Source organism: Miniopterus schreibersii, assembly GCF_964146895.1.
Source record: "Miniopterus schreibersii genome assembly, chromosome: 5".
In the NCBI taxonomy this organism is placed as follows: Eukaryota; Metazoa; Chordata; class Mammalia; order Chiroptera; family Miniopteridae; genus Miniopterus; species Miniopterus schreibersii.
The window spans coordinates 46,770,550-46,785,566 of NC_138106.1; the positions used below are offsets into that span (position 1 = coordinate 46,770,550).

A 15,017-nucleotide genomic window follows, 5' to 3' on the forward strand; every position below is an offset into this window, starting at 1 on the left:
TTTTGCCACCAGGATCTGCCTGTCATTTCCACAGAGAAAGAGAAAAAAGAATGAGTGAAGCTGGTATCCTTCGCAGGGCTGAGTAAGGTAGAGCTCGGATGTGTTTTGGGTTATTTCATTTCTGCACGAGTTTGCTCAACATTCTACTCTGTCCACACTACCGTGCAGAGGGCTGCGGGGAGAAGCTAGGGGGGTAAACAAAAGAAGAAAAAAGATACTCATGTCCCCAAACAGCCGGTATCTCCAGAGGGGGCAAGATTTTCACAGAGAGTAGTTAAATGACTCAGGGCTTTATGTAATTGGATGTCAAAATGAGACATGTATAGTTTACACAACAGGAATTTTAAACCGGGGGGGAAGGGGGAAAGGTGGGCTGGCATGGACAGAAAAGGTCCCGTAGGTGGGATTTCATGCTGGGTAAGATATGGAAATGGGAGGGATGTTTGAACAAGAAAACATGTGCTCATCTTTTATCTTAAGTTCGGGTTTTGAAAGTCTAAAATCGATCAGGAAAGCCTAAGAGTTAAGGGGGAAAAAAGGATATTTAAATAATAGTCTGAGAAGTAAAATTATCTTTTGGACTGGAGGACAGTAGGCCCAAGGTCTGTAGCACACCACAACAAGAAATTCTGCTTTCCTCTTATCCTCACCCATATTCTCTCTGTCTTACTTTTATTCTTACACTGGTGGGTTGCTGTCGGAAAGCACCTTTTTCTATTCAGTGTTTCCTGCACTTGATCTTTCCCTAGAGCAGAACATCATAATTCAATGAGCTCCACTGCCCTGTTCAATCCTGAGGTCCACTATATTTACTCTCTTGTGGTTTAACGTCACTTTGGTTTCCATTTCAAATTTATTTTACTGGTTATAAAGATTAAAACTGAAGCTGTCTGGTTAAAAGAGGAATTCCTCTGGGAAATGGGACTGGGGTGGGCAAGGGGCTGTTGCCTTTCATCGGAAGCACTCAGCTGGATTTGTTACTCTGTAGTTATTCTACCACCAAGTAGCCCTGAGACTTGGACCATGATGGATGGGCGAAAGAGACCCCATTAACAGAAATAGCCTAGTCAAGAAGGAGAAACAACAGAGAGAGTCAAGGTGAAGGAATCATATTAAACATAGATTTTGAGGATGAGGGTTGTTCAAATCTACCCAAATTTCCTTTTCCCCTTATGTTCACAAAAGTTTGTGGACTCCCTTCAATGCAAAAGATACAGTCAGGTCAGTGAAAAAGAGTGGTTCTTGTCCTTCAGGTTCTTGCTGGCTCCCATCGCAGGTAACAGTGCACTCAGCTTACTGGAGAACAGGACAGTCCACACCAGGTGCCTTAAGGGTCACACAGACAAGGGCTGCAGTGCAGGGCTGGGCCAGGCCACATCCCGGCACGCAGGCAGCACCACAGAGGCGGCGGCACTGAGGCAGGCAGGTGGGCTCTTTTAAAGGGGACAAACTAGAGGGAAGGAAGGATATTCTAGACAGAGAAATGGTATAGAAAAGGTGCAGAGGCAAGAAAGCGTATCAGGTAACTCTCAGAGGGTAAGACAGCACATCCATTTAGCTGGAATCTGCATAGAAGAATAACTGAAGATAAAGCTGGGGCGGCAGGTGCAGTTGTAGAAGTTGCTGAGTGTCAGCCTGAAGGCTCTGGAGTATCATCACAGTTCTTGAGCTGGGTGGTAATGTGACCACAGCAGTATTTTAAAGATGATGAGCAATGACGAGCAGGATGGATTGAAAGGAAGGAAAAGTCCAAAGCATGAAACCCAATTAGGCTCGTAACAATGTGAGCGGAAAAGAGAGAGAATGGATTAAACTGACTGATTCTCCGCATTTCCACTTCGGTTATGGACAGATTCTGATCCTAGGACATTCTGGGTACCTGCTGTGATCCATCCTATGTGAGTAGGGACACCAGTGGAGCTGACACTATCTGGCTTATTTATGGTTCATTACTGATACTACAGTATTTAGAGAAGAGCAGATAGATGCAAAGTGGGTAATTCCAAAGCTATTTCATTTGGATTTGAAGGGTTCTGTGCACCTGCCACCTCCCTAGTGCTGTTGTTCTAGCTGGTATTGAAATGAGTCTCTCATCCGAACTGACAGCTTTTCACATTGGCTGAAAAGGTCAAAGGCTCACGAGAATGCAGGGGAAGGCTTCCCACTGTCAAGAGTTCACAGTGGAGGATTTGTCAAGTGGGAGGCCACTTCTGACACATCAGCTCAGGAATGAGCTAAGGCCCTAATTTTGTCACAGCAAACCAGAGGCACATTTGCTGTAGTGTCAGAGGCACCTCTGGGTAGGATGGGCCTTAATATGGCCCCCTTGACTCCCTGAAATCAGCTCTCCCCCTGGGAGAAGCATCTGCCATGTGTGGGAGTGATGCCCAGAAAGTTCCTGCATGACAGGGAGCCCAGAGTGAGGGACAAGGAGGGAACTCACACATATCACATTTTCACTCAAGCCCAAAGGCCCTCAGATCAAATCCTGGCTGTGAAAACAGATGAAAATGAGAATTCCTCCTACTGTACATTCTCTGCCTCAGTGTGAATGAAAGTAGGAGGGTGTGGTACGTGCACCAGTGCATGTTTAGGTCCCCAGAGACCCCAGTCTGGCTCATGTGCAGGTCTGAGGCCAGGCGGAAGTGTAGCTAACCCCTGAACAACACGCATTTAAACTGGCAATAACCTCACCTGTTTTGTGAACCCATCCACAGCCATTGGCTCTTCCCATAAGGTGGATTTTCTATGCCATTCAAGTTTCAAGAACATGTGTCGAGGTGCAGGTGTTCACGTATGCTACGTGCATTTCACATGAATACACCCCTTTCCTGTTTTTGGTCTGAAAGAACATAGCAGATTCCAGGACTGGGAGCATGAAGGGGAGTTTCTGGAAGCACAGTGCACAGAAGTTGACTCCTGCCTATAGATGCTCTACCCAGCAGCCGCCATTCTTTGGGTATTTGGGTTTCGAAGGACATAATCCTGCCTGTGCTACTCCTTTGCCTCTGTAGTTGAGCATTTTTGTGCAAGAGGCTGCTCTCCCTTCTGCAATGTGAATTGGTCAGACTGGCTGGGGGCTGGGTAGATTAGGGGAAGGCCCGGGGTGCTTCCTACCTTGGCAGGCCCCCTGAATTCCACATATTCCTTCAGTAGTTCCTGAGTCTCCTCTGGGGTCTCTCCAGTGGAGGTATGTGTTGAGAGGTAAAATTCACCTGTTTCTTGGATCCAGTCCAGCGCCTGTGGGAGGAAACAACCTAACCAGTCCCCCAAAGGCCAGGTGTCAGTGGGAAAATATGCCATGCTGCCATGAAGGCTGTGGTTTGGGACAGCGTGATGGACCCAGTGAATTCCAGCATGATTCCATTAATACGTAGCTTGGAAGTTGATTTTATGAATGAGCCCTCCCTTGTTAGACTTGGAACATCCCACCGACAAACAGTGTCTTGTCCATCAGACTGACCCAGGATCATCATGAATTAGGGGTAATCTTCCTCCACAGTCTCCTCCCAACTCCTGGTAACAGGAGAGCTTGAGAAAGGCTGATGACAGGTGAGTGGCAGCCTGTTCTCTTTCCTCTCCTCATCCCCACCTCCTACCTTCCCTGCTCGGCCTGCTGCTATGACCCTCTTTTGGATGTCCCAGGAGATGGTGATCTTGGCCTCTGTGTAGCCCCGAGAGCTGAGGCAAAGCCAGGGAAAGCTCTAGACATACCTGCTTGGCACTGCGCTCAAACACTACGTATTGCTGGCACTGGTCCAACCGCCGCTTCTTCAAGGTCCAGAAGTGCAGGACGCGGTTTTCCCTCTGCAAGAGCTCACTCAGGATGGCTGCAGGGCGGGGAGATGAGCACCGGTCACAGAAAGGCCCTGAACAAATCTGACTGGCTGCCTCCACCCTACATCCAGGTGCCAGATAACTGTGACATTCATGCCTCTCCACAGGACCAATCCAGGCATCAGAAGCAAGGGAGTGAAAGCATGGTCCAGAGACAATTATCCAGAGGGGAGCAAGGTGAGGGAGGCTGGGGAGAGAGCCTGTTGATGAGGTTCCATCAACTAAGGATGGAAGAGTATGTCCCTAGGGCAACTTAAAAGTGACACTGATTCTTTCACACCAAAGCTGGTCCTTGATGGTAAGATACCACAGGAAGTATCAGTCCCTAAAATAACAGCTAACTGGGTGGCCCCTGGAGTATACATGAGTGACTGGACTTGACAGGAGTCCCAGCTGTTCTGGAGGAGCTCTAGGCTATGAGAGAGGGCACCATGGCATCAGGGCTGGTGGTTCTGCATGGATAACCTGAGGCATGTGCCCAATGCCCTGCCCTGCACACAAGGCTGTGCACACAGCACCTGAGCAGTAGAGCCTCAACTTTAAAACTTCCAAGTGGTGGGCAAGGGGAAGCTGTGTGGGAACCACGTCCACATGGAATCATATCTCTAGGACCAAACTTCCATGTTGCTTTGGATCAGATCATAAGAAAAACTGAGAGCTGGTCTCACTCACATTACCTCCAACGATGTTAAGTGTGAGAATGTGAACAAGGCCTACAGCACACAGTGGGTTGTGCAAGGTGTTTATCCAAGTCATCTTCCCTGTTCTGTTGTTTCAGGAGCAGCCACGTGGTTAGATTTCCTAAGTGTTATAAGTAGGTTCTGTGCTTGAAACAATCAAATTTCTTTTCTATTATGTCTGCCTCCTGCTTGCTGCTATAACTATACTAGATACCAATAAAATACATAATAAGGATTATATGAAAAATTAATATTTATTAAGCCTTCACTATGTGGCAGGCAGATATTTTCACAGTACCTCATGATGCGTGCACTAGTATCTCTGTTCTATGATGAAGAAACTGGGGTTTAGAGAATGTAGGTAATGCCCAGGGTCATTCAGATGGGAAGGGGCGAAGCTGTTTGACTTCAGACCCCTGAGTCCTTAGCCACTATGGTCTCCAGGGCTACTGGGGCTGTAAAGCACAGGTTACTGTGTTCTACAAAGGACACAACCCGAATCACAGTACTTATACTTAAAAGTTTGTGTTGATTTTGTGTACTCTGAATGCTACATGGAAGCCTGGTTCTCTAAGGACAGAATCTGTCTCTCCCCTCTTAGGCTGAATACTTTTACAGGCCCTAATTATTCACTTCTCCCTACATCTATGCCTGTGTCATGTAACTTTTTAGTTTCTCCCCAAAGAGATAAAGTGTATTTTCCTACCCCAAGACTCAGGCTCGGCCATGTGACTTGCTTTGGCAAATGGGTTGTTAAGATACCACACAGCAGGGGCTTGAAATGTGCTGCACACTGACCTTGCCTTGTGTCTCTGCCATCGACACTATAAAAAGTTCTCCTAGGTAACTGCTGCCCCTTTGCCAGAATTAACACACGTGGAGCAGACAAGAACCTAACCTGCAGTGAAGGAGTGGAGTCTGCAAGACTTGCAGCCTGAAGCAGAACTGCCTGACTGAGCTCGGCCAAGACAGCTGACCCCCAGCCAACACACAGTCACCTGAACAATAGATGCTTACAACTGTATACCACTGAATTGTTTGGCTGTTATGCAGCAGAAATTGATCCTGCACAAAAATTTAAAATAAGTGGCACTGTTCTGGGTCTAGGCAGCCAGTGGAAAGGAAACAGAGGAAGAGTGTAGTTCCCACTTGGGTGGAAGCTTCAACTGGGCAGATGAGTGAGAACCTGTGTTTCTTTCAGTCCTTTTGTCTCCTAGACAGAGCTTTCCTAGCTGACAGCATCAACCAAGATTAGGCAAAAATCCTAGAGGGTTTCAGGTTTCATTTTACCCCCTTCTTAAAGGCTTTCCTAAGGGCAATCACCTGCCCTCGCCCCCACAAAGTTGTAGCGAATCCTGTTCTCTCTGGGTTCCTGCCACTCTTAGCACCCTGAGGTGTAGGAGGAGTGTCTGCTCTCAGCAGGCAGCTGGTCTCACCTGAGCAGCCACCTGCATTTGGAAGTCAGAACAAGTGCTCTGCAATGTGCAGGAAGGGGAGGGTGACATAATGCCACCATCCACAGGGTTCCTCGACCACAAACAGCAGCACACCTGCAAAAGGAACCTGTTTACCTCTTCTCTGTGGGAGACTTTGATTTCTAAAATTAATTCTTCCCATTGGCCTCTGATCTTCTCACCTCTGGAGCTCTCTGAGCAGGCAGAAAGGCTCTTCCTAAACCGGATGAGCCCCTCCCATTGTCCACTCCACAGCTCTGCAAGTCTGTCCCCACCCCTCACTCTCCGAGTCAGTTTCAGTTCTCTCCCTAGCCTCGGTCCTCAGGGTTTTATTTCTCTGCTGTGTCAAGACATCTGTTAAAAGCTATACTCACTCAAGGTGAATTTCTGTGTGGTCCAGAGTAAGCAATCCCACCAATTATAAGTTAAGCTTAATGTGGTCAGCTAATAAGTTTTTAAAGGTTACTGATTTTTTCATATAATTACAAATTTTATAGAATTCAGAGAGCTATTAAAGATTATCTAGACTAGCACTTACCTAAATTTAATGTGTACACAAATCACCTGGTTGGGGTGGGATGGGGGAGCTCTTGCTAAAATTTAGGTTGACTTGTAGGTTCAGGTGGGGCCCGAAATTCCGTGTTTCCTACAACTCCAAGTGACATCGATGCTGCTGGTCTGGGACCACATTTTAAGCAGCAAGAGTCTAGATATCTTATTTTATTTATCAGTAAGGAAATTGAAGTTTTAAAAGCTTAAGCAGTAAGTAATAAAGCCCGGATTGGAACTTGTCTCATTCCCAGGCTGTAAGATACCCTAGCATTGTGGCTCGTAGATATGTTAGCCATATTTGGCTACTTACATTTAAATGGATTAATATTCAACAGAAGTACAAATTTAGTTCCTCAGTCACACTAGGCACATTTCAAGTGCTTAACAGCCACATGTGACTAGTGGCTAATGGATTGGGCAGCATAGATACAGGCCATTTTTGTTATTTCAGAAAATTCTATTAGGTAGCGCTGCTCTAGACTCTAAGATAAATAAATGAAAATGCTTTGGTGAAATTTTATCATCATTTTTCCCATTCCAAATCTTGATGCATGTTTAAAAATTTTCCCATGAATTATCACTGCCATGCCATCCCACATCTAACTTTTTCTTATCCAAAAAGAAAACCCAGGAAATCTGAGGTTGCATGAAGACCAGGGACACAGCCTCTGGTCCATGCCGCTGGAGTGGCTCATGGCCAGCTGGTCTCACACTGACCTTTCACTTGCTGCTCGGGTCCCCGGGTATGGCTGGCAGCACTGGGCATGCTGACGTTGTTCCTGTGGATGTACTTGAGAAACACCTCTGCGTTCCGCCGCGCCAGGGTGCAGGCCTGAGGGAGACAAAGGTGTGAGGCCCCGCACATAGGTCCTGGTAAAGCAGGTGCATGGGATCCAAGACCCCAGAGAAGGCGCTTCTGAAGCTGTGGGTGAGCAGAGCCCTGGAGGTCACTCCGGCTCATGGATACTCCGGTTCTAATGTGAGAAGCTCACCCTTTTATTGAGTAAGGAACTGCTCCCTGTGCCTCCCCCCTTCCCATCACAGATAAAAATCAGAAATCAGCCATCCCTTGCTGAGAATAAGTTGAATCAGTGGTACTAACATTCACCGGTGGATATCAATTTAACATTAGTTCAATTTAGACTTGAGAAAGCAAATTTGGGAAACAAACTTATTAACTATACATGCCAAATCTAAATGGATATTACCCACATTTAAAATTTTATTTGTGTATCAAATCAACCCACATCTCAGTAACTGTAATAAACACACTACTGCTGGGAAATACTGCTCTACCTAAGGAATAAGAGCTGTTGTACTATCCCTTTAAGACTCACAATAGTAGGGATGGCAGAGAGGACAGGTGTGTCCCATGTTGTTGTACCCACGGAGGAAACTGAGGCTCTGAGAGGGCAGGAGTCATGAAGCAAGTCAGGACTAGAATCTAGGTCCACTGACAGTATTTCTATTTTCTCTCGAGACCACAGATGCTCTGAATTTCTTGAAAAAGCAGTTTTTTTCCTGATTGTAGAAGTAAAACATGGTAGTCCACTAATTTTTAATCTACAGTTCTGAGAATCAAATTATGTCTAGACAAAACTGTCAAATTTTAAAAACTTAGCATCTGATTCTACAAAATTATAGAGTAGAAAATATTTTAAATGCTGCATTAGCAATAGTGACTTCTGAGAGCTCTGGTAAAAGACTGCTGGTGGGTCCATCCATAGGTCCATGAATTTAATAGCTGGACGGTGGTCCAAAGCTAAGAAATCCAAAATAGATTAACTACTGCACACAAATGGAGAGCTCGATGTCCCATCCACTGGGCACACACTTCCCATAACAACAGGGAGTTTCTCAACTATAGTTTGGGCACATGTGCAAAACATCTAATCAGAACATTTTTTTCCTTCTTCAAAAGAAGCATTTTATCTTATAAAGAAACACCTTTATACCTCTATTTAAAATCTTTGATATACTCTCCTTAAGTTGTTTCGTTTTAAATTTTGTTTTATAACAGGGAAGACTTTTAAAATCATTGTAAGCCCTGTAGAGAAGAATTTCTATTTAATCCATTAGAAAGAGCTGATTACTAAGGGTTCCAATTGACTGTAGGTGCAGGCACCAGACAGATGGAGGAGGGTTGGGGGAGCCTATCTTAAAAAAAGGAATAAAAATAAAACTCAGAGAGGTGGTCAAGTAGAGAAAATCCCTAATAGAAGAAAGGCAGTTAATTACAGAACTGAAGAAAATCAGTGGCAGTATGTCAGGGTATAAAAATTCTCTTTTGTACATTCAGAAACCTGAGAGGAAGCAGAGCATGAAAGCAAGAAATCTGGGAGTAAGTGGAGCCTTGAGATAAGTTTTAGCACAGAATACTCGTCAGAGAGATCAAAGGTGGGAGGGAAGAAGGTTGGGAGAACTTTCCACACCAGCTGAAAGCCCACTCAGAGCAGCCCTGTGCTCCCTCCCTGGGAAGCTAGAGCTCACTGCAACGATCAGTAATTGATAATTATTAAATTGATAAATAAATGAGATGTCTACATTTATTTCTTTTAATTCTTGCCCTAAATGGAGCTTATCCATTTACAAAAGATTTATTTTAATATTGTTTTATATCTAGGTTTATGTATTTCAATTAAAAATATTTTAATAAACCAAATATAACTAAATGAAAGTATGTATTTTGCTCAATTAGCATCAATGGGATATTATGATATCTGAACATAGCACCAGCAGATATAGTGCATCCTAACTGCCTAATTATACAAAAAGTGTTGAGAGAAATAAATATTTGAAGTGTGACCTTTCAACCTTGCAAGTTAACCAACCAATATTTTCTCTACAAATATCTCCTTTTCAATAAAAGAAGCTAGAAAAAACAGGAGTATGGAAAGCCCATATGAAGCAGCATGTGTGAGAGAGAGTAGGCATGGGATGGGAGAGAAAGAGAGACAGGAGGAGAGAGGAGAGAGGAGAGAGGGGGAGAGAGGAGAGAGGAGAGAGGGAGAAGGGAGATGGAAGAACAGGCTAAGTCCCAGACCTTGGATGACAATGTGCTCTGACCTTAAGAAAGGCCTCCTTCTGTTCCAGATGTTTACTGATGAGTGGAATGACATGGTCGATCTCTGCTGCTGGCCCCAGTTTATCTCGTCCACCACACCAGTCCTCATCTCTCCGGTACTCTTGCTCTAAGCTCTCCAGGACACTGCAGACCTGTGGAAAAGAAGAGTCAATAAATTAATCGTTTGGGAAGTCTTTTATGAGGCCCTTTAGTGAAGAGAGCCCCGCACAGATGCACACTTTTTCATCAGAAGTTCAGTTTGTAGATTGAGGCCATGCAGGGTCCCTGGGACATTGAAGAGAAGTCCAGGAGGCAGGGGGATCCAGCATCTGGACCCTGGGAGACAGTCTGAGACTGAGATATGGATTTTGGAATCATCCTCTGACAGTTGATGACTAAAGGCTGAAGCTACGGGGATTGATATCGCCTAGGGATACCATGCAGAAGACAGACAGACTAGTAATTTTTGAGGGCTTTAAAAAATATATTATATTGCTTTAGCTTTATGATAACCTTGTAAATTAGGTAGTACAGGGAAATGAGGTTTGGAGAAGTTACGCTGGTTGCCCAACCCCCTGTAATTGCCCTACAGGAAGTAGTTTCAAGTAGAGATAAAGGAGGAAGTTGCCTATATATTGTGTGACTTATGGGCCATAAATGAATGTTATCTTTCCCCTTCTTGGGGAAAAACCCCAGCAAAAATGTCTCAAGATACTACCATATAGCAAAGACATCTCTAGGCCTTCCATTGTAAAATGTACGTTTCCTTCAGAGGGGTAACAAATTTGGGTTAAACTCAAAGAAAGTTAAGGAGCCTTTTCAGTTTGAAAAATGCTGAGAGGCCATGTTCTAAATGACCTTATTAATGAACTCACAAAAGAGCGAAAGCACAAGCATTCAAATGGGGCTTGGAGCGAAAGTTATGGTTGAGTATAACTGTAGGAGACCCAGGCAGCCTAGTGTCAGGGCCTAGGGAAGGACGCGGGAAATAGAAACTCATAATCCTAGACTTATAATCCTAGACTTTCTTTCAACAGGCTTTGATTACTTGCTTGTCTATGGCAGCACGTGAGAGCAGCCATTATCCTTGGCCTTGGATAAGACATTTATTGAGTTATGAACTGAGCTGAAAGGTGTCCCAGGCAGAACACCCTCCTTAGCCAACATGTTTCTCATGAATGAGAGGCCTGTTGCTGAACTTGAGCTGACTTCTCCAGCACCACACAGCTCTCTTTAGGCAAGGCATGAAAACACTCAGGATGCTCACATCTTGAGAGAAAAGATCATAGACGTTCAAAAACTCTAAGGAAAAGAGTACTTGACTCCGGTTCTGTGATAGTATTGGGCTTAAAACCAATCAGTTTGGAAGCTGAAAAGATTATCAAGCATAAATCCTTTAATAGGCAGAGAAACAGAAGTCTTGGGAGATAAAGTGACCTTTGGCAAAGTCAGTTCAGGTTCAAATTTCCTGACTCTTAATCTAGTGCTCTGTCCTCTTCAGTAGCTTGATTCATCTCAGATTAAAATTTGTGTATGATAGTAGATAGGGATTAAGCCTCATTTTTACATGAATATTCAGTTGTCCAGAATCATCTGTTTAAAAGATTTTACTTATTAAATTGCTTTGTCAAAAATTAACTGACTAGCCCTGACCAGAATGGTGCAGTTGGCTGAGCATCATCCCATGACCAGGAGGTTGCTGGTTTGATTCCCGGTCAAGGGCACATGCCTGGGCTGTGGGCTCGATCTCTGGTAGGGGGCATGCAGGAGGCAGCCAATCGATGTTGTGGTCCCACATTGATGTTTCTCTCTCTCTCTCTCCCCCTCTCCTTTCCTCTCTAAGAATCAATAAACTATTATTATTATTATTATTTTTAAATTAACTGACCATATATGTATATGGGTCTACTCCTGGAACCTCTACTCTGTTATATTGAGTCTATTCTTACACCCAATACCATTCTGTCTTGATCACTGCAGCTTTAGGGTAAGTCTCAAAGTCAGGTAGTGCAACTCCTTCAACTTTGCTCTTCTTTTTAAAAATTGTTTTGGCTACTCTAGGTTCTTTGCATTTCCATGTAAATATTAGAATCAGCATATCAATTTTTACAAAAAATGCTTGGTGGGATTTGACTGGGATTGTGTTGAATTTATAGATCAACTGGGGAAGCTCTTTATCATCTTTGTCTGCTGCTTCCACCTCTGAGACCATTGAAGGCATCATCTTTCTGAAACAACAGAAGGAAGGACTGAGAGAAGGCACAGAACACTGTACCTCCAGGGAACACTGGCTGCAGGGCCCTCTGATAGACATGCTGCATTTGCTCCTAGACATGTTCCCAGGGTTCCTATAAACCACCCAGAAGAGAATGTTTTTCTGATCTATTTCTACTAGGGAGCAATTGGAACAAGGAAAAGTAATTTATACAGAATAAAATAACTTTGGATTTAAATCTCTATTTCATGGAAAGAATTCCCTACCAGCATCCAAATCATTTAAAAATCCTCTTAGCTCTTATGCATATTGCTGTACAGATGTACTGGTAATGGGCCTGCACCTTTATGGCCCTGCTGTATATATTTCCTGCCTTTTCTCCCATAGCAATACCATCCTGCCAGTTAGGCTCACAGCTCTCCAATTACAGAGTCGTGTTTCTTCCATTAGATTGGGAGCCCCATAAAAGAACTGTATGTTTCTCAAGAAATGCATAGTGCCTGACTGTGGTAGATCAGATTATGTTCAGCAAATTTTCACTCTCTTCTCCCAACTTCCATAGGAGGCATATGCTTCTCTGCATCATTGATGTTAGCTTGGTCACATGACTTGTTTTGGCCAAAGCGATGTTAGAGCATGTGACATAAGCAGAGGCATGAAATGCACTTTCACAGAAGATTTCGGGCTCTTGCACTGTTGCCCAAGTAACTGCTGGTCAAGGAGGATGAGAGACATGGGAACAGATCTAGTCTCAATCTGCAGCTTGGGGCCAGTTCCACCAAGCTCAGCCAAGACAAGCTGAGCTCAATAGTTAAGCAAAAAAAAAAAAAAAAAAAAAAAGAATGCTTATTGTTTTATACCACTGAGTTTTGGGGTGATTTGTTACACAGCACTATTGTGGCAAAGCTGACTAATATACCACTCCAATCTAGCATTACTATTACTATTTCTATTTCAACAGCTAGCACCAATGAATTTGAGAAATTTATAAGAAACAAATCATACGGTCCACTTCTCTAATGGAAAGCATTATAAGGAAGCCAACCATGGTGTTTCCACAAATCATTTTCTTATTCTCAAAGATTAGTACCAAGAGGACTGGCTTCTTGCTGTGGTAGATATTGCAGATTTGCAGTGTGAGGGAGAAAATAATCCTCCATCAATCTCAGCCTCACACATCCCACAGCTCTTTCCCTCACCTGTTCAGAAGTTTTGTAAAAGGCCACAGAGGCATTGACCAGCTTCAGCCGGTCTTCCATCTTCAGCATGAGCTGCTGCCAGTGGAGGGCCACCTTCTCAGCACATTCCCTGATGGCGTCTGCATCGTAGTGGCCGGCCTGGAGCAGTGCCTCAGCTTTCTGCTGGACCTGCAGGGCGCTCTGGTGCGTCTTCTGCAAGGAAGTGGCATGAAAGAGGGACTGGGCACAAGGGGAGGAGAGAAAGGTCCATGGGAACAACCCAGGCGTGGTATGGGAGGGGGTGGAGTGAGGCGTGAGTGGAAAGATGCAGAGAAGTTAAAGAGCTTTAAATGACTGATTCAAACATTTTGTCATGATGACTAATACATCATTGTTTTCAAAGCATATTTTTAAAAAAGAATATCATACATTTTCATTAACTAATCGCTCAGGTCCCTAACTCCTGTCCCCACTCCTTTCTCTTCTACTTGCTTCATTCTAGGTCATAAAGACATTTCAGTGTCTGTGGCAGAGAAACAACAGTTATGTATAAATCTGCTCTCTGATTAGCTCATACATTAGTTAAATTTCCTTTTCAAATCTAATCATAAAATTGTTCATCATAATGCATTTTCAAAGGAGGTTACGGCTGCAGTCCTATTTTACAGATCAAATAAATACGGCACATCAAATGACCTTCATGTAACAGAAATCTGAGCCAACAATGCAATCATTTTAAACATTAACATCAGTTGAAAAGGACGCCAGTAGAAGGGATCAATTTGGCAAGTGAATAAAGCAGAAGAGTAGCATCTCACACCATCCCTTAGCAACCTCGCCAAGGGAACAGAGCACTACAATAGACAGTTCAGCTCAACACAGCATCCCTACGTTCCTGCACTATGTGTGCTTGCCTTTAGGATAATTATATAGTAGAAGGTTTATGTTCTTATTCAGGCTCAATACGGTTTGCATTCTCTGAGTTTACATTAACTGTAGGTACAGGACGTAGGGAGAACAGGCTGGAAAACTGGGTGGCAGGGAGAGCGCCAACTGGGATTAAAATTTATTAAAATGAAAGACTAATGTGGATGAACCATACAACTTCAAAGAGCTAATATTATCTTAGCCTCAAGTGCTGAGGTCATTTCAACCCAACGGCACAGTACAAATTTGGCCTTTGCACTTTTAGGAAAGTATAGCTCAGCTGGCAGTGAAAATGAGAAACTAGGAGCCCTGTAACTGACTCGGGAGTTATTTCTGCCCTTTGTCTTGGGCAGCAGTGCTGGACAGTTCCCAAGAGCACATCCATTCTGCACTCTGTGTGTGAGGACAACCTCCCTCCTTTTCCCCTCCACCTTCCCCTTCCTTCTCCCTCATCCTGCATGGCACTCCACACAGTCCTATTAACTTTTCCCAGTCTATCAACCACCTCCTGGCTCCCTTCTCTGGCTCTGGAATCTGTACCCAATGGGAACTATGTTAGCACTTCTCCTCTAGCAGCCTAGACTCCTTCATTCCCTTGCTTTGCCACTGAGTCAGTCTCCGATCCTAGTGACCACATCAGCATTTGGGTTCCTAATTGCTGAAAGCAGCTGGAAAAAGTAAACTAATAGGCAGAAACGATCCACTATAAATCCCTGGTTTCTTTCTGTTTTACTTATTGGCAGTGGTTTCTTTTCTTGTCTCCTAAATGCAGAGGTATGCCAAGGCCCATTCTTGTGTTTTTTTCTTCTGCAGAGCTCTCCTGTTTCCTTGACTTCCATTCTCCTCTTTGTGAATGACTCCCAGCTTAGACCTCTCTCCCCAACATCTGGCCCTTTAACTTTAACCGTCTTTGGATGTGAGGGGAAGCTGCCTATCATTCCTCTCACCCAGGTCAGCAGCACCGATTCAGATGCTCTGTCTGTTTGCCCATGTTAGTCACTCACAGAGACTCATTCTCAGCAAATAAGTGAAAGGTTTTCCTAGAGAAGGGAGGAACCCTCATTAATGAATGCAGATGTTTTTACCCCCATCAGAGCATCCACCTTCCTC

The 15,017-nt window shown here is 44.2% G+C and overlaps 1 protein-coding gene across 16 annotated transcripts in view; it reads right to left on the minus strand.

The window, feature by feature from the left end:
* KALRN (kalirin RhoGEF kinase) overlaps nt 1-15,017 on the minus strand; it is a gene marked incomplete at its 3' end in the record, with an annotated part of 571,907 nt that overhangs the window by 200,678 nt on the left and 356,212 nt on the right. For 10 of the 16 annotated variants that reach the window (XM_081139141.1, XM_081139138.1, XM_081139132.1 and 7 more), the window contains exons 17-21: nt 13,002-13,220; nt 9,590-9,739; nt 7,241-7,355; nt 3,715-3,830; nt 3,118-3,240 (exon numbers count right to left, since the gene is read on the minus strand). In XM_081139141.1, the coding sequence (XP_080995267.1) occupies nt 3,118-3,240; nt 3,715-3,830; nt 7,241-7,355; nt 9,590-9,739; nt 13,002-13,220 (723 nt within the window). The remainder of the gene's footprint in view (nt 1-3,117; nt 3,241-3,714; nt 3,831-7,240; nt 7,356-9,589; nt 9,740-13,001; nt 13,221-15,017) is intronic. The other 6 variants (XM_081139136.1, XM_081139139.1, XM_081139135.1 and 3 more) reach the window with 1 other exon arrangement.